At 42.9% G+C, this 19,410-nt stretch overlaps 1 protein-coding gene across 2 annotated transcripts in view; it reads right to left on the bottom strand.

The window, feature by feature from the left end:
• Window positions 1–19,410, bottom strand: part of USP42 (ubiquitin specific peptidase 42) — a 42,752-nt gene that overhangs the window by 7,180 nt on the left and 16,162 nt on the right. The window contains exons 4-15 of one of the 2 annotated variants that reach the window (XM_067012374.1): window positions 12,340–12,450; window positions 10,557–10,659; window positions 9,574–9,641; window positions 8,829–8,899; window positions 7,869–7,951; window positions 5,829–5,940; window positions 4,894–5,034; window positions 4,607–4,707; window positions 3,359–3,512; window positions 1,872–1,999; window positions 1,286–1,757; window positions 1,073–1,167 (exon numbers count right to left, since the gene is read on the bottom strand). In XM_067012374.1, coding sequence (XP_066868475.1) covers window positions 1,073–1,167; window positions 1,286–1,757; window positions 1,872–1,999; window positions 3,359–3,512; window positions 4,607–4,707; window positions 4,894–5,034; window positions 5,829–5,940; window positions 7,869–7,951; window positions 8,829–8,899; window positions 9,574–9,641; window positions 10,557–10,659; window positions 12,340–12,450 — 1,639 coding nt within the window. Of the gene's footprint in view, window positions 1–1,072; window positions 1,168–1,285; window positions 2,000–3,358; window positions 3,513–4,606; window positions 4,708–4,893; window positions 5,035–5,828; window positions 5,941–7,868; window positions 7,952–8,828; window positions 8,900–9,573; window positions 9,642–10,556; window positions 10,660–12,339; window positions 12,451–19,410 lie in introns of both variants that reach the window. The other variant, XM_067012373.1, reaches the window with a different exon arrangement.

Genomic DNA, 19,410 nt, shown 5'->3' with positions numbered 1-19,410 from the left:
CGTGAGGTTAGGAAACGTGCGTAGCTGGGGACTGACTGCTTATACAATCACCTGTCATAATTCTCACGCACATTACACCTGAAGACCAACTAAGCGGGACAAGGATAGAGAAGGGAGGACAGCCATCCTGTCAGGGACTGAGTGTTCAAGTACCCCCTCTTTAGGGTCGACTGGGAGTGCGTGCTCTTTGCTCCCTTTTCTAAGTGAGCATTCCTGACAGTGGTTCTTGGTGAGGGCACGCCCCCCGCAGGACCCTTCTGAAACGTGGGGTGCATTTTGGGGTTAGCCCCACGATGGGGGAGCCTCACCAGCACCAGTGGGCGGGGGCGAGGCAGGCGGTCCCACAGAATAGCCCACGTCCCAACATTCACGTGGGTGAAAACCCCGGCTCTATTACTGGCTGTTTCACAGACACCGCTAGGGTGTCGATCTCAGGTTGGTCAAAACTTGGCCAGAAGTCGTCCACCAGGGGGACATCACGGCGCTGACATGCGTGATGTGACCTGTGCGTGGCGCCGAGCTGCTGGCTCAGCCCGCGTCCTAAGGTGGCACCGTCTCCCGGGCTGTTCACACGGCGACACGCCACTGCCTTCCGACCCTTCCTTCTACTCCCGTTACGTGATGCCGAGGTCAACGCACTGACTGACTTTTTTTTTTTTTAAGTGTGGAGACAGACTATCTATCTTAACGAGGAATTTAATTTCAGAATTCTAAAGGGAGCAAGACAAAGTCTTCGCTACTGGACAGTCGAGAAGCCCTGCGCCACCCCTTCACAGCTCCTCAGGTGCCGGTCACGCGGGGCGCTGAGTGGGACGGTGCTGGCGGGAGGCCCGGCCGGAGGCTGAGGAGCCCCAGAGAGGAGGGGCCCTGCGGGAGGGGGGCCGTCAGCTGGACTAACAGACCCCGTACGTGTTTACTTCCTTAAAGGGAACGTGAACGAGTTCGACAGATCGTTATTCAAATTGTTCCAGGGTCTAAAAGGTTCACCCTGAGACTTCCATGAGCGGCCGCACCCACAGGCCCTGCTGCGACTCCCCGGCCCGCGTCCCACGGCCTTGGGACGGTATCCTACCTCGTCTCATCTGTGGACCCTTTCCCTTTGCTGCCGAGTTTGAAGGTCTCTAAGATTTTGTCTTCTGGGAGAGGTGGCAAAGGAGCAGGCATCAACTACCATAAAAAAACAGAGAGATTTCAGCTCCGGGGGCCACCTGAAACCCAGCCACGTGACCCGCCCGGCACGAGGGTGGAAGCCACGGCCGCCCCGGCCCCGCTGATGCACACTCACCTTCCCGGGGAGACCGTTTGCCTTAGAGAAGGGGTTTTCTGAGTGTGGAGCAGGCTGGACTGGGCAGGTGGCAGCATCCGAGGGTAGGCCGTTTTCTTCCGGGTCGCCGTCCGTACCGGTAGCACCATTCAGAGCCACGGGCTCTCGGGGCTCGTGCGGAGAGGCCCTGACGTCTTCGGCACCCGGAGCAGGGGTGCGCGCGCTCTCGGGGCCGCCGAGACCGTTCTCCTGGCCGAGGCCCTTGGCCTCCTCGTCCGACTCTTCGGACGACTCCGCGCCGTAGGGGACGAGCACGCCGGGGCTCAGCTTGGACCTGCCGTTCAGCACGCGCTCAGGGCAGGGCTCCCTCAGGGTGATCTGCTTTGTTACCTTACTAGACGCGGGCATCAGGGGGGCGCTCGAGGTAGACTGTATTGCAGAAGTGGTAACGGTAGACGAGCTGGCAGGCTTGTTAGGGCTCTCCAAAGAATTGCTGTGGAGGACAGGCTGAGACTGACCTTGGCGCACAGGTAACTTGTTGTGAATACTGATCGTGATTTTCTGTTTCTTGGGATGTTCTGGAATAACTGAGGGCCTGTTAACTGACCAGTTCTGAACAGACGTTGAGGCGTTCACAGGACCAGTCCTACTGACACTGGAATTCCCGTTAGGACTTGACATGGAGCTGCTTGGCGTTTCCTTCAAGGGTCCCGTCCCGTTTAGATGAGGTGGGTTCTGGAAGGAAGCAGACCACAGCCAGGTGAGAGCTCCAGAAACAGTCACAGACTCAGAAACCTGAGGCCGTGGGCCTCTCCCACTTTGGTTATCTTTTTCTTTTGTGAATAACAAGCTTCACGCACCTAGAGAGCCCTTCCCCTCTCCTGTGGGCCTGCCCACCACAAACTTTCACAGGGCACAGTTTTCTGAAAATCAGTCTCTGGTGGACAGGGACCACTCTTTTTGTCAGAGAACAACACCCAGACCCAGTCCTTCCTGCTCCGATCTGACAGAAAGAAGCAGGTCCCTCTGGGCGCGGGGTCACACAGGTTCCCCTTGGGCGGTTTCCTGGGAGCCCACCGCAGTCCGGGCACAAGGGAACCCCCACGGGCCAAGGGAGCGAGGGAGACAGGCACGTGGACAGACACACTCAACTAAGCCATCCCTGCCCCCACCAGCCCTGACTCCTACTCGAGCAGTTATTTTGCTCCAGATCCCAACTTTTGCTGCTGTAACCCAGAAGTTGCAAACTGGTAGTCATGGGTGAATTCTGACGCACAGATAAATTCTGTTTGGTCTTCAAAATGTTTGCTTAAATATCTGAATGAGTTGCGATCTTAACACTGGAAGGCTTCACAGTTAAAACGTCTTGGAAAAGCAACAGCGGCGGCCCCTGCACACAGGGCACGTGCTCTCCGGGTGGCCGTGTCCCGGGGTCTCACTCAGGCAGAGCCCAGTGCAGGACGCGCTGCCTGTCCAGCTCCCTAAGGCACTGAATCTGCGACTCCCCATCAAACTGAAGGCCGTTACGACACTATGGCACAGGTGACAGGATTATTCCAAGGCGTATACAGGCTATTCCAACAAGTCCAACACGTCCACAATCTCAACACCTACGTCAAGCAAAAGCCAGGCCTCCACCGAGGACTCAGAGCTTCACGGGGACCAGGCATGCCTTCCATTCCCCCTGAGAAGCCATGAGGGAGTGTGGTCAGACCCAGCCGGGCGGCAGACAGAAAATGCCACACTCCTGAAAGGGCTAAACGGATACAGCTAAAGTGTTCTTTTTGTAAAAGCACCACTTTCCTGGAGGCCAGCATTAATCCACAAGCCCCAAATATTTAATCCACTAAGTGAATGGAAGTGCAGGTGGAGCTAAGGTCTCCAGCGTTTCAACAGACTTACACCAGACTTTCCTCGTGCTCCTTATGTTCACACTCGGGAGATCTTCTGTATGTGTGAAATATAATGAGCAGCTTGAATAAACGTTTTGGACAAGAAACTCGGCTACAGATGAGGTCATGACAACTGCTGCGGTGTTAACTAGAGGGCCGGAAAGAGGAACATAAAGATGGCATTCTACCCGTGGAGTGTTACCTTCATCATGTGAGAAGGAAGCTGTGGTCCGATGAACCCGGATGCCGCCTGTTTGTTGCTGGCAACCTGCTGGCTGATCACCGGCCGGGGAGAGGACTGGCCAGGGCTACGGGCGGAATGAGTGAGTTCACCTCCATTTTTCACATCGTGGGACCTGGGGACAGAGAGTGACGGTGCTCACGGGGACACGGGACATCTCCCCAAAGAGATCCACGTACACCCCACCCTCAGGTGACATGGCGCGCAGAGCTACACGCAGGGTCCCCGTCAAGTCCAGGCCAACGCCGGGTGCTCAGATCGGGAGATAACAGGGTCACTGGGCAAACGGTATTTTGAACTGTGTATTCTGAGGATGCCACTATCTGAAAGCTACTGTTCTTTACTTTTAAATTTTTTGAAAGCTATTTTTCTTTTCTTTTTTATTTCTGTTTTTCTAATTACAAATACATACCATTGTAGAAAAATCTGTAATATCCTGAAAAGTTAGAAACAAACAAAAACACTGTGCCTCCCCTCACTGCTTCGAGGCGTCTACTATTCAGATTTAGTGGATTTTCCTCCAGGCTTTAGCCTGTACTGATTTCTTCAGTATCAGTGTGTAAAATTTCAAACTGCTTTTCCTCCATATAGGGAGCACTCTCTCATATCATTTTAAAAAGCTTTATAAAAATCACTTTTAACAGCTGCATTGTATTTCATCATATGGATATGCTACAATTTATATGATCTTCTGCTCTTGATGGAAATTTTATGATGTTCTTCATTTCCAGCTACTACAAATGAGTACACTGGAGCACACATCAGATTGCTCCAAGGCCCTACATTTCCAGAAATGGAATTAGCGAGTCAGAACATGGCAGCAGCAGGGGTGCGGGTGCTGGCCCACGGAGGTGGCCGGCTGCCTGTGCTCAGTGGTTGAGAGGTGACCACACCCAGGTACTCAAGAGTCCCCTTGTCCAGGCCTCCGCTCACTGCCTCCCAGGTCCCCCGGCCCACCCGGTTTGCCACCAGCAGCAGAGGCCCACCCTCTGAGACTACCGCCTCCCCTTTCTTCTGCACGTTTCTTTATTCAGCTGCTGAAGAGCTGGGAGCTAAAGTGAACTCATGATCCACACTGAAAACCACCTTCCTTACCCTCCCCCACCGTCGAGATGCTGTTTAAACAAACAATTTTGAATTTAAATATGTTGATGAGAGGAAGAGAGATGACATAACAGAAAAGATGAAAATTTGCTTTCCTGACAGTACCTGATATAAAATAGAACATAAGCTTGTTGACTGAGTACCGATCTAATATCACTGGTAGATACGATGGAGTCATTCATTTGGTACCAGAGGCCATTGCTAGCCTGCAAAACAGCCAATAAAAGAGATATTAGATACAATTAGGTAAACAGGGAACACCAATCCAGAGGCGTAAGAAAAATGGGCTTTCACATTTTAACTGTGAAAGCCCCACCTTTCCTCCCCAAAATGCCAGAGCTATCTTACAGTGTACTGTAAAAATAGTTATTAGCAAAATCCACAGAGCTTACTTTTATGTAGCAGAAGTAATGGCCAGCATGGCAATTAAAACCAGTGTGTACCAGTACTGCATACAAAACATAAATGATCGGTTCTCCGTTTGGCTGAGACATATATGGTCGAATATCAAGATACTCAGGATATTTCACATCCTACACAGGAATGGAAAGAGGGAAAGGGAGCGTCATTTCTGGGGGTGCAGGCCATCCCACGTGCACAGGCACAGGAGACCCCAGAGCACTGCACCCTATGTTCTGGCAGAAACCCAACACACTGAACCTCATTTCAAAAGACAGAATTAACCTGAAGCACACCTGAACCTAAATGTGTTTAATGCAATCCCACTGTACTCTTTATTTCCTTTAAACAAATAAGGATCCACATTAAGTGAATTCTCCAAATCCATCCAAGGAGACAGTAACAATCACAACTCTGGATTTGAGAGTCCAGACAGTCCTATATTTATTTTTAACAATTCAGGAACAGATTTCTTTTGCATGTTACTGGATTTCTGACCACTTTCAATCTTCAGAAAGTGGGAAGAAAATGGGAAAATTCAGTATACGACCAGTCAGAAAACAAATGAATAAACAAAATAAGCTCTGATGAAAGAATGGCAAGATCTGACCGGGAACCCTCTTTGGATTCAATGACACGAGCTCACTCCCTGCAGCCACTCGTCACATGCACTGACTATGAAGCCCAAATGAAGATAATAATCATCAATTTCCCTTCAGAAAGTCTAGCCAGCTAAAGGATATAGGAAAAAACACATATGCTCATAAACACACATACCAAACTACTAGCTCAATTCTCTGACATTTTTTTCTACTACCAAGTGCTGGAAGAACTTAGAAAATCAGATAATAAAACTTCAACTTAGTTGCTGACACTTAAGCCTTGAAAGGCTCAACATAAACGGTTATTAATAATATTATCTACATACCTTAGCAATTTTTCCACCAGTAAAATTTGCAAAACGTTTCAGAGAAAGTGTAAGAACATTAGAAGATCTGTGTATAGTGAACCTCTTTGAAGCTGGAACCATCTTTTTACACCTTGGAAAAAAACAGAAACAGATGTTTAAGAAGATTAATATGGGTTTTAAAAAATCTTTCCCTTGTTATTCCTCTGAAACATTCTAAATTAAGTTTCCAAAAGAAGGCTATGAGATGAGAAACACCACCCTTTTCAACCAACAGTGAAAATATTAAAATTTAAAGTACGGGGGAAACTGCTTAATTAGCATGAAAGAAAAAGGACAGTTCTGAAATGTCAGGTATGATAGGTCACTGATATTTTAACAGTTAGATCAATATAAGTTTCTCTCAATTCAAAACAAACTGAAAAACTGGCTGGTAAAAAAACTGTGAAAACTAAGCCCAGATACAAAAGGAAGAAAGTAAAGACTAGAAATGTCCATGAAGTTTAAAACAAAGGAGAAATCCCTATGGTCTTAGGAGGAAAGGGAGCCTTCTGCCCCCCACAAAATGAACCCAGGCACATCTCATATTATTACCCTTTGCAGGTATCACAGTTTTCACAAATTGAAGGTCTGTGGCAACCCTCATGGAGCAAGTCTACTGGCAGCGTTTTTCCAAAAGCATTTGCTTACTTCGTGTCTCTGTGTCACATTTCAGTAATTCTCGCAATATTTCAAGCTTTTTCATTATTATTATATTTGTTATGGTGACCTGTGATCAGTGATCTTTGATGTTACTATTCTAGTTATTGTGGCATTTTTTTAACAGTAAGTATTTTAAAATGAAGGTCTGTACATTGTTTTTTAGACATAATGTTATTGCACACGTAGACTACAGCATAGCGTAGACATAACTTTTCTATGCACTGGGAAACGAAAAAATTCATGTGATTCACTTCATCGTAAGATTTGCTTTATTGTCTGGTCTGGAACCAAACCCGCGATATCCCTGAGGTCTGCCTATATTCAGTAACAACACTTACCTGTATTACCTGACTTAAAATGAAAATCTACTTAAAACATATGAAACAGGGCTTTCTTAAAATAAGCTCTCTTGGGACCTCCCTGGTGATCCAGTGGTAAAGAATCCGCCTTACAATGCAGGGGATGCGGGTTCGATCCCTGGCCAGGGAACTAAGATCCCATATGCCGTGGGGCAACTAAGCCTGTGTGCCACAACTACTGAGCTTGCACGCCTCAACTAGAAAGCGCATATGCCGCAAACTACAGAGTCCATACGCTCTGGAACCTGCACGCCACAACTATGGAGCCCACGTGCCCTGGAGCCTGCATGCCACAGCTAGAGAAAACCCACACACCACAACTAGAGAGAAGCCTGTGAGCCGCAACGAAAGAACTTGCATGCCCCAACTAAGACCCAGCACGGACAAAAATAAATAAATAAAATAAATAAATAAATAATAAATCTTGAAGGAAAGGGAGGGAGGAAGGGAGGAAAGAAAGAAGGAAGGAAGGAAGGAAGAAAGAAAAAAAGACACTGCCCCCTTTAAAAAAAAATAGGCTCTGTTGACTCAATGGGGAAACATTAAAGAATAACTTAAATTCGAGGTTTCTAGCAGATGCTGCCCCAAATCCTGGGAGACAGCCAGCAGTTAAGAGAGATCCTGAGCTGCTCTGGGAGAAAGTGACTCCCCATCCACCCCGACCCTTTCACACAGGGGAGTCCATATAAATGCTGTTCGACACACACGCCACCACAGCCAAGCTTCACGCGTGGCAGCGCTAGCCTGTGCTGAGTGGATGACCGTACCTCTCCATTCCCACCCGCCTCCCCAGGAGCGAGGCCCCATCTCCCACTCCTCAGTGCACCTCTCTGAAGAGTGTAAACACTGAGACACAGCACGCCCTGGCCCTTGGGGAAGAGAGACCCACAGTCTTCGCAGACGGTAACAGGAATCCAGCCCTGGGCTACGGAGACACACCGAACCCTTTCAAACCAAGCCTCCCCGCCCCCCATGCGGCGTCCAAGATCACCCGTCATACTTGCTGCACTTGTACGCGTTTTCTCCATCGAGCTGTTCCGGCTTCACAAACTGCTCCAACGCCTTGTTAACGCTCTGCGCAGCCTGGGAACAGAGCAGCGACACCACCACGTTACCACTCACTGCCGCTCGTTAGGGAAGAGGAAAAAGACGACTCGAAAGTATAAAAGCAAATGTGAATTTTTATGTAAAGAGAAAATCTTCTTTCATTATGACGTTTAGTTTTATATTAATACATGTACACACCAAGCTATTTCCCCTCCCATTAAAAAAAAGAGCAGATTAAAGTCAACAAAAATATATGAAGAGGTTGCTCGCTGCAGCATTATTTAACATAGTACAAAGCTGGAAACAAACGAAGTATCCAGCAGCAAGGAGTCGGGCATGTAGACCGGCTGAAGCACAACACACGGAAGGACCCAAGCAAACGGCAATGAAGACACAGCAGGCGGCCAAACAGGCTGAAGGCGGAAAGCCATTTTTATCAACAGAAAACAGATACTCTGGAAGCACTTTATATCCAACTGCTGACAAGAGTACATTCTGAGGGATAGGATCTCACACGTCTCTGCAATGTTTCTCATTTTTATCATTAGTATCTATTACACTTGTAATCAGAAAAACAAAAGCTTCAGACAACAAAAAATAGGAGTTTAGAAAACGCAAGAAGCAAAACAGTATCTAAAGAATAACAACCACCTAAATCTGGCTAATATAGGCATCAGAATCTGGTTTTATTAAGATTAAGTGAAAAGTCAAAGGGTAATAAAATTATTAAACGTTTTAAGTTTTTTATGATGCCTAATACAAAGCTTAAATAATCTCCTCTAAATAAAGTCCTAGCATATTAAATTTTTCAATTTATATTCTCTAACAAGTGTAGTCTGAATTATAAGTGAACTATAAATACATAAACTATGACTTTTTTTAACTTCACCGCCACAACTACTATCAAACTTACCTTTATCTCCAATGTTATATCGAGATATGGATCAAAAGTATCTGACACACCTTTGCAATTTAAACATTTAACTGAAATAAAAAGAAAATGCAAAGGATAAGCCAAGTATAATCAGTATGGCAATACCAACTACTGAAATGACAGAACATATAAATACTATCACAAAATAAAAAACACAAGGTACTTTTTTCTTCTATCACGCTGGGCAAACAATCTTACCGACTCCACACTGAGAGGCGCTAATGTGATGCGCGCTCGCCGAGGGCCGGAGTGTAAACCGGCATAACCTCTCGGGAGGGCGACACGTCGGAGTCCAAGTTGAAAATAAACACAACCTTTGATAAGGAGATTCTAACAAATTATCCTGTGTGTATACACGTTTGCATGGGCATAAAGGCATGTGTATACAAGGATGTTCAATGAAGCACTGATGGTAACAACAACAAAAACTGGAAATAATCTAAAAATTCCCTGATAGGGAACTAAAAGCAATGGAATTCTACTGCAGCTGGGAAAGACTCCGCTAGACGTGTATGTGCTGAAATGTGAAAAGAAGCCAGTCTGCTCACGCACAGGAAACCACTGGAAGGCTAACCACAAACTGGGACGGGGCTGCCTTGGGGATGGGGGATGGGAGTCCAGGCTGGAAGGGAGACACACTTCCCACTATTAACCCTTTCCTAGCCTTTGCATTTTTTAAACCACATACTGTATCACACTTATCAACCTTTAAGCAGAAGTTTACCTCTAGATCTTAGGTATCCTCCAAATATCTGACAAACGAGTGTGGTAGCCTGGGTGTGTCTGTCTAATCTGAAAAAGTCAAACAGTAAAATGAGAGAAGAGTTCTACAAAAATGACAGAGGCTATAACCAGATTTTAAAAGCGTGTACATGTATAAAAGAACGATAATTCAAAGAGCAGAGCTGCGCAGTATGTGTGACAGCCGGAGAACAGCCCTGCCTCATCAGAACACAGTGAGGGCTCGGGGTGAGGCAGGAAGAGAGGCAGGACGGTATGAAGAAGGGGCTTCAAAATTAAGGCAGGAACCTGGCCCTGCAGCAAGGAGTAAGAGGAAGGCACCCTAGAGCAGGACCGTGACACCGAGTGTGAGGCTTTGCTGGCGAAGGCAGGGAACACAGAGCACCTTCCCCTGTTCTGCGGCTCACTGTCATCCAGACAAGGAAGCCTGGCCGAGGCGGCGCTGGTGGCAGTGGGAAGGGCCTGGGAGACTTGCTGGGTGTGCTGAGGCAACAGCAAGTGAGTTAGGACTTGTTATCTAATTATTTCTCCAATCTTCCTCTTGAGCCCACATTTAGATTTTAAAGAAGAAACTGGTAACTGACCAGAGTGAGAAAGACACAGGGAACAAATACAGATTTCAAAGTCTAGAGATCAACTCAGAACACGTTGGCACAAGCAAGGAGAAGCGGTTAGTTCTGACCTGCAGAGGGATGATGATACTGAGAAATTAAATAACGTCAAGATCAATATTCATGTCCTGACCTCTGTGGTTAAATCCCAATTATTACAGTAAGCAAACCTTTTAAAATTTCAACCATTTGAAAATAATGCCAATCGCTTGAGGAAGAGGCAGTGCAAAGTCAAAAGCTGAGGCTGAAAGAGAGCTCTGCACACCCATCGTAAAAGGCCAGACTGAGTTCTGGTGAGCCAGCGAGGTAGGCAGGGGGTGGGAATGGGGGTTGACCGATGCTGTGTTGTACTCACTTGTTGCTGCCATTCAAGCATGCTTTTTGCATAGCGTCAACAGTGTACTGAAGGAATTCATGGGCATCTTCTTGGCTTCCAAAGCGGAAGTGCCTAGCTATGCCTATAAAGTTTGAGTAAAGACAAAGCTTTATCATCACATGACATGCCAGGCTGTACTCCCCCCAAAGTTACATCTTATGTCAATACGTTGGTTAGAAAAGAACCGATAATTATTTTATGAGGAAACAGCATTAATAAGCTCCCCTGAGAACAGCTAGGACAGGCCCTTTAGACCATTAAAAGTCCACATGGGCTAGAGTTTCTGAGAGCCCAGAGACTCTATGTCTTCAGCAATAAAACAGTACCTGAATAAATTCAACTTTGGCTGTACTGTTTCAAATATGTGTCCCAAATGTTATGTCAGTGCACACATCTTAAATCTGGCCCTAGATCTCCCTGAGAGAATCCATGTAAAACATAAACGTGTGAACCTATCTAAATTCTATCCCAATAACCTAGAGAACATACTATATTCTCCACTGAATATCATCTTGGTCCCATTTCTAATTGACTAAACAGCCGCAAGACAAAACTACATAATAATGAAAAACAACACAAAAGTATAAACAATATACATAGAATTTTAATGTGTATGAATATATATAAATATATATTAACTTGAATCATATGAAATTGCCAATATTCTACCAGTTCTGGCCTACAAAAATGACAATTTCATTATTCAACCATATATGTTTGGAGTTAGCGGGGCAGTCTATGTTCATGGATGTATGTATATACACACAATGACATTCTCTTAAAGACTAAGTTTAAAAATATTAGACATGCCTGCCGTGTGTGTGTGTGTGTGTGTGTGTGTGTGTGTGTGTGTGTGTGTGTGTGTGTACTATATACACGTAATTAAACAAACAAAATCACCCCTGGCTAAAATTCTGCCAGGATCCTACAATGTTTAAAAAATTTTTGCATTGTCTACTCTGGCCCGTTAATACTACCGAGGGCCGATATAACACCTCTTTATCTTCAGCAGCTTTTTCGGCAAAAAAATTATAAATTGTCACTGTGTAATTATCCACCCCTATAATGACCCAGCTAGATACCAGATTAAGAGTTAGGTTTTTGTTTTATTTGCAAGCATTTTTTATTCCAACTCAGTTAATTAAGATGATGTAAAAGCTTATTACAAAAAACATGCAGAAAGTGCACAAAAATATTTCATGTGACCTATCAGGATCATTACAACTCAAGAGGAAATTTTAAAGTCATTTAAAAATTGTATAGAAAAAGTGAAATTTATCCACAAATTTGCTAAGTTATGAGTACAAAATTTTCTTTAAAAGTATAATTAACTTTATTTTGATAATTCCCATCATGTATGTACAGTGTAATACTCATTCACTGAATTAAAACTAATTGAAAACTAAAGCAACCTGCGGGACAATATTAGAGTTAGTATTAGCATAGAAATCCAAATATCTGAGAAAAACACTGTAAAGCTTATCAATGATTTTATTAACAAATTGAGTTTTAAAAAAATTTTAATGTGTTTATATATTAAACCGAATACCACCTTCTTTACTATATTGTCATCTTTTACTTTAGGTTTCAAAATGTGTTTATATAGTAAAAAGTTTACTAAAAACCTGTTATTCATTAAAGACATATACATATACGATAAACTGTTAGTTGTAATACACAAGGAGCTCATCATTTACCAGTTAGACCATTAAGACCAATTAGCTAACAAATACTAATATAAACTACTATAGAGGATACTTACGCCTCATCTCATTAATGACAAACATCGGTTTAATAACGTCCCCAGGATTACTGAGTGCCTGGGTAATATGTGCTTGCATTGTACACATCATACAAAATCCTTCTGCGTGACCTGAAAGATAACAGATGATAATCCTCCAAATTAGCAAAATATGACTCTCTCTCTATATATAGGGGTATTATAAATAACGGGCACACTCCTGAAATAAGAATAACAGTTACAGGACTTCCCTGGTGGTGCAGTGACTAAGACTCCACACTCCCAATACAGGGGGCCTGGGTTTGATCCCTGGCCAGGGAACTAGATCCCACCTGCATGCCGCAACTAAGAGTTCGCATGCCACAACTAAGAGATCGCATGCCACAACTAAGGAGCCCGCAGGCCACAACTAAGGAACCCTCGATCCTCAACTAAAGAGCCTTCAAGCTGCAACTAAGGAGCTGGCAAGCTGCAACTAAGACCCAGCACAACCAAATAAATAAATATTTTTTAAAAAAAGAATAATAGTTACTATGTGTCATGTATTGAGCTATATACTTTTTTGAAAAATTTATTTATTTATTATTTATTTATTTTGGGCTGTGTTGGGTCTTCGTTTCTGTGCGAGGGCTTTCTCTAGTTGCGGCGAGCGGGGGCCACTCTTCATCGCGGTGCGCGGGCCTCTCACTGTTGAGGCCTCTCTTGGCTCAGTAGTTGTGGCTCACGGGCCCAGCTGCTCCGCAGCATGTGGGATCCTCCCAGACCAGGATTCGAACCCATGTCCCCTGCATCAGCAGGCAGATTCTCAACCACTGCACCACCAGGGAAGCCCTGAGCCATATACTTTTATTCATTTTCATTTAATTCTCCAACAAACCTAAGTGATAAGTATATACTGGCTCTACTTTACAAAAAAGGAAACTGAGGCTCAGAGAGTTAAAAATTTGCCCTAAGTCAAATAGTTATTAAGGGGCAGACACATAATTGGACTCAAATCATACCCTTCTAATTTCAAAGCCTCTGCTCTTAACTATTGTCTATACTGAAGAAATAAGAATTTCTTTTCTTATACTACCATTTGTCTCAAACAGTAACGGAATGTCTCCTGTACAAGGGGTTCAAAATCTCTCTAAGTATTCTGCCTTTCTTGGCCACATACAGGGGTCTCTGCTGCATTTATTTTTAACAACTTTTTTAAAAAATGAAAACCACTCTTAGCTCATGACTAAATGGTGCTCCTGGCATCTTGTGGGTAGAGCCCACAAATGCTGTTCAACATCCTACAATAAATACAGGACAGCCCCTACAATAAAGAATTAACTGGTCCTAAATGTCAATTACACTGAAGTCAAGAAACTGCCTAAAACTAAAGGCTGCTCAGACCTGCCTAACAAAGCTTTAAAAGCCTCAAAAGGTCCAGACTATTTCCTTCTTTAAAAATTTATTTATTTATTTTATTTTTACTTATTTTTGGCTACATCGGGTGTTTGTTGCTGCACACAGCCTTTCACTAGTTGCGGCGAGCAGGGGCTACTCTTCGGTGCAGTGCACGGGCTTCTCATTGTGGTGGCTTCTCTTATTGCAGAGCACGGGCTCTAGACATGTGGGTTTCAGTAGTTGTGGCTCACAGGCTCTAAAGCGCAGGCTCAGTAGTTGTGTCGCATGGACTTAGTTGCTCCGCGGCATGTGGGATCTTCCCAGACCAGGGCTTGAACCTGTGTCCCCTGCATTGGCAGGCAGATTCTTAACCACTGTGCCACCAGGGAAGCCCTCCTTTTTTTAAAAAAAAAAAATTTATTTATTTGTTTATTTATTTATTTGGCTGCGTTGAGTCTTCGTTACTGCGCGTGAGCTTTCTCTAGTTGCAGCGAGTGGGGACTGCTCTTTTTTGCAGTGCACAGGCTTCTCATTGTGGTGGCTTTTCTTGTTGCGGAGCACAAGCTCTAGGCACATGGGCTTCAGTAGTTGCAGCATGTGGGTTCAGTAGTTGTGGCTCGTGGGCTCTAGAGCGCAGGCCCACTAGTTGTGGCACGCAGGCTTAGTTGTTCCGTGGCACGTGGGATCTTCCTGGACCAAGGCTCCAACCCATGTCCCCTGCATTGGCAGGTGGATTCTTAACCACTGCACCACCAGGAAAGTCCTAGACTATTTCCCATTAACATAACTGTGTCCCAGAATAAAGCTCAAAAATATTTATAGGAATAAAAAGAAAATCCAGCACCCAACAACATAAAATTCTAATTGAACAGTACAACGGAGTTATATACTCAAAGATTAGGCATGGGGCTTCCCTGGTGGTGCAGTGGTTGAGAGTCTGCCTGCCGATGCAGGGGACACAGGTTCATACCCCAGTCCGGGAAGATCCCACATGCCACGGAGTGGCTAGGCCCATGAGCCATGGCTGCTGAGCCTGAGCATCTGGAGCCTGTGCTCCGCAACGGGAGAGGCCACAGCAGTGAGAGGCCCAAGTACTGCCAAAAAAAAAGATGAGGCATGGAAAGATCAGAAATGACCAATAACAAGGAGCAAATGAACAGAAACAGACCTGAAAATAACACAGATATAAAACTCAAAAATGACATTAAAAAGACATTTAAAAAATACATATATATATATATATATATATATATATATATATAATTTCTATGCTCGAGGTAGAAAAAAGAGCATGTTAAGGAGAGACATGGAAATAGAGCCAAATCTACTTTACCTCTGAAAAGTAGAATCTCTGAGATGAAAAACACACCAGGTGAAATTAATAACAGATTAGAAACAAAAGAAGAAAAGATTAGTGAACTTGAAGACTTAGCAACGGAAGTTATCTGTAATGAAACACACACACACAAACCTCAAAAAAAAACCCCAAAAACCTCTCAAAATAACAACAACAAAAAATAAGCATATCAGTGACCTGTGGGACTACTTCAAGTTGTCCCTAATGTACATGAAATTGGAGCCTGAAGGTGAAGAGACAGAACAAATATTTTAAGAAATAATGATTGTATACAAAGGGATAGCACAAGGAAGTTTTCTTAGAGTGATGAAACAGTTGTGTATTCTGACTGAGGTGGTGGTTTACATGAACCTATACCTGTATTAAAATTCGTAAAACTGACCCCCCCCCAAAATTAATAGGACTGTACACTAAAGAAATTAACCTTATGTTAATTATAATAGTTTTTTTAAATGACTGAAAGGTATACAAATCTGAAACAGTAAATTAACAGATATAACAACCTCAACAAACCCCAAACAAAAGACTACTTAAAACTGTGATAAAAAGAAAAATTTTAAAGCAGTTAGAAATAAAACATTATGTATATAGGAACAAAGGTAAAACTGACAACAGACTTCTTGTCAGAAACAATGCAAGACAGAAGACAGTGGAGTAACACCTGTCAAGTATTAAAAGAAAAATGTCAACAGAGAATTCCATACCCCATGAAAACATCTTTCAAAACCAAAGATGAGACCTTCCACTTCTTGGAAGATGGATTAGCGGTACCTTTCCCTACTCCTCCCACTAGGCACAACAAAAAATCCTGGACATTGTATATGAAGCAAAGATAAGAAAGCTGTGAAAGACAAGCTAGCAATTTCAGAACCCAAGGAATGACATGGCAGTGAGTTCCCTCGGATTTCTTTGTGCTTCATATATTCCAGACTTGGAGCTGAAGAAGCCAATGACCTGGAAACACCAACAAATGGAGGAAACAAAGCCACAATGAAAGCCTGCTATCTCTAGCCAAAGGACCAGGAAAGGGGCAGCCTAGCAAGACAGAAAACTTACAAAAACTGCTTTATCCTAGTCAAACACACAGAAAAACTGTGGTGCCACACCTACCCATGGCCAAGTGAGGAGCCTAGTCTTCCACTTACCAGGCTTTAATGAAGCATCCCAACCTACCCACGGGGGTAGTGTTAGAAAAGGTAAATTAGGAATGGGAACTTTCATCCATGCTGAGTGATAACAAACCACACCTCTGTCCCACAATGTCAGTGACGATCAAATGAAGAGCCTGGACTTCCACCCACAAACCCAGTAATAAAGAAGCATCCCTCCATATTATGCTAAGTTAAATAAATCAAACAGAGAAAGACAAATGCTGTATGATAACACTTACACATGAAATCTAAAAAATACAACAAACTAGTGAATATAACAAAAAAGTAACAGATTCACAGATGCAGAGAATAAACCGGTGGTTATCAGTGGGGATAGAGAAGGGGGAGGGGCATGAAAGGAGTAGGGGATTAAGAAGTACAAACTATTATGTATAAAATAAGCTACAAGGATATAGTATACAACACAGGGAATATAGCCAGTATTTTATAATAATCATAAATGGAGGGCTTCCCTGGTGGCGCAGTGGTTGAGAGTCTGCCTCCCGATGCAGGGGACATGGGTTCATGCCCTGGTCCAGGAGGATCCCACATGCCGCGGAGCGGCTGGACGCGTGAGCCATGGCCACTGAGTCTGTGTGTCCGGAGCCTGTGCTCCACAACAGGAGAGGCCACAACAGTGAGAGGCCCACGTACCACAAAAAATAAATAGATAAATAAAATAAAATAAATGGAGCATAACCTTTAAAAATTGTGAATCACTATACTGTACAACTGTAACATATCATATTGTAAATCAATTATACCTCAAGAGAGAGAGAGCAAGAGAAAGAAAAAAAGGAAGAGAGAGAGAAAAGAAAGAAAGAAAACAACGCTCAAACTCCCCAGTGGGTAATGTCAGAATCAGGACTTTCACTATCACCCAGTGGTAAAAAGCCACTGCTGTGTCAAGGGACATCATGTGGGGAGCAGAAAGTCCTACCCCCGCCCAGCAATAACATGGAGTCCCAAACCCCACCCTAGGTGTCAAGAGACTGCGTGGGGAACGTGGACTTCTATCTCCACCTAATATTTCTTCCTTTGCCAGAATGGTGTCAGAGAAAGCCAGCTAAAACACATATTAGATAAGATTCAACACCTTATAATGTAACACAAAAATGTCCAGGTTTCAAGTGAACACCACTCATCATACTAAGAACCAAGAATTTCTCACTCAGTGAAAAATGACAATGAAAAAATAGATGCCAACACTAAGATAGTAGATATGTTAGAATTATCTAACAGAAGTTTTAAAGCAGCCATGACAAAAATGCCTCAACAGGTAGTTATGAACATACTAGAAACAAATAAAACAATATAGAAAAACTCAACAAATAGAAGATATAAAGAACCAAATGGAAATTTTAGAAATGAAAAACACAGTAACTGAAATAAGCAGCTCAGTGGATGAGCTAAGTGGAAGAATGGAACTGACAGAGGAAAGAATCAGTAAACATGAACACAGAACAACAGAAATTACCTACTCTGAACAATACAGAAAGAACAGACTGGGAAAGAAAAATGAACAGAGCCTCAGGGACCTTCAGGACTTTAACAAAATATCTAAACACATGCTATCAGAATCCCAGAAGGAGAGGAGAGAGAAGGCTGGGTTGAAAGTATTATAAGAAATGAAGGCTGAAATTTTCCCAAATTTGGCAAAAGATATGATTCTATAGATTCAAGAAGCACAGCAAACATCAAACAGGAAAAAGAACAAAGATATTTATGCCAAGACACATCATAATTAAACTTATGAAAACTAAAGACATCGAAAAAATCTTGGAAGTAGTGGGGAAAAAAACAACACCTTACCTATAAGAGAAAAACTATTTGAATGGCAATGGATTTCACATCAAAAACTATGGAGGACAAAGGAAGTAGCAGAATAATTTTCAACTGCTGAAAGAAAAGGACTGTCAACCCAGAATCCTATACCCAGTGAAAATGTCCTTCAGGAATTAAGGTGAAATTAAGACATTCTCAGATGAAGCAAAACGAGGAGAATTTGTTGCCAGTAGATTTAGCCTAAAAGAATGGACTTAAGGAAGTTCTCTAAACAAAAAAGAAGTAATTTTTTTAAAAAAGGAACCCTGGAACATCAAGAAGGAAGAAAAAAACATGGTAATCAAAAATACAGACAAATACAATAGGCTTTCCTTCTCTTGAGTTTTCTAAATTATGTGATAGTTGAAATAAAAATTATAACACTGTCTGATGTGGTTCCAAATGTTTGCAAGGAAATATTTAATTACATGATAACTAGGGAAGAGTAAAGGAGATAGAAGGTAAAGTTTCTACACTTCCCTTGAACTGGTAAAATGGCAACATCAGTAGACTGTGAAAAGTTATGTATAAATAATGCAAACCTAGAGCAACCTCTAAAAACACTGTATAAAGAGATACACTCAAAAACATAAAAAAAACACAAATTTTTAAATATTCAAATAACCCACAGGAAGGCAGAGATAAGAAAACAGAAATGAAAAACAGAAAACAAAAACAAAATGGCAAACTTAAGTCCTAATATATCAACCACCACCTTAAATATCAATAAACATTACACCAATTTAAAGACTTAAATTAACAAAGCAGATTTTAAAACATGATTCAACTATATGCTGCCTATAAGAAACTCACTTCAAATGTAATGATACAAGCAGGCTGAAAGAAAAATGATGGAAAAACATGTCATGCAAACATTAACCCAAAGAAAGCAGGAATGGTTATATTAATAGCAGATAAAGTAGACTCCAGAGCAAAGAAAACTATCAGAGAAAGGGAGATTATATAAAGGATCAGTCCATCAAAAAGACAAAGCAATCTCAAATATGTTTGTACCAAACAACAAAGCTGCAAAATACATGAACTGAACTCTGATAGGACTGAAAACGGACACACAGAAATCCACAATTAGAGCTGGAAACCTCAATATCCTTCTGTCAACAATTGATTGAACAATTAAAACAGAAAATCAGCAAGGATACAGAAGAAGTCAACAACACCAACAGCCAATGAGATCTGATCAACATTTATAGAACACTCCACCCAACAACACATTTGTTTCAAGTGCTCACAGCACATATACCAAGACAGACTATATCCTGGGCCACAAACAAACCTCAAAAAATATGACAACTGAAATCATTAATAAAGTGTGTTCTCTGACCACAATGGAAAATACTAGAAATCAGTGAGAGAGAGAGATAA

Source organism: Kogia breviceps, chromosome 14 (genome assembly GCF_026419965.1).
Source record: "Kogia breviceps isolate mKogBre1 chromosome 14, mKogBre1 haplotype 1, whole genome shotgun sequence".
In the NCBI taxonomy this organism is placed as follows: Eukaryota; Metazoa; Chordata; class Mammalia; order Artiodactyla; family Physeteridae; genus Kogia; species Kogia breviceps.
The sequence above is the reverse complement of the archived record's forward strand: the minus strand, read 5'-3'. Positions and strand labels throughout refer to the sequence as shown.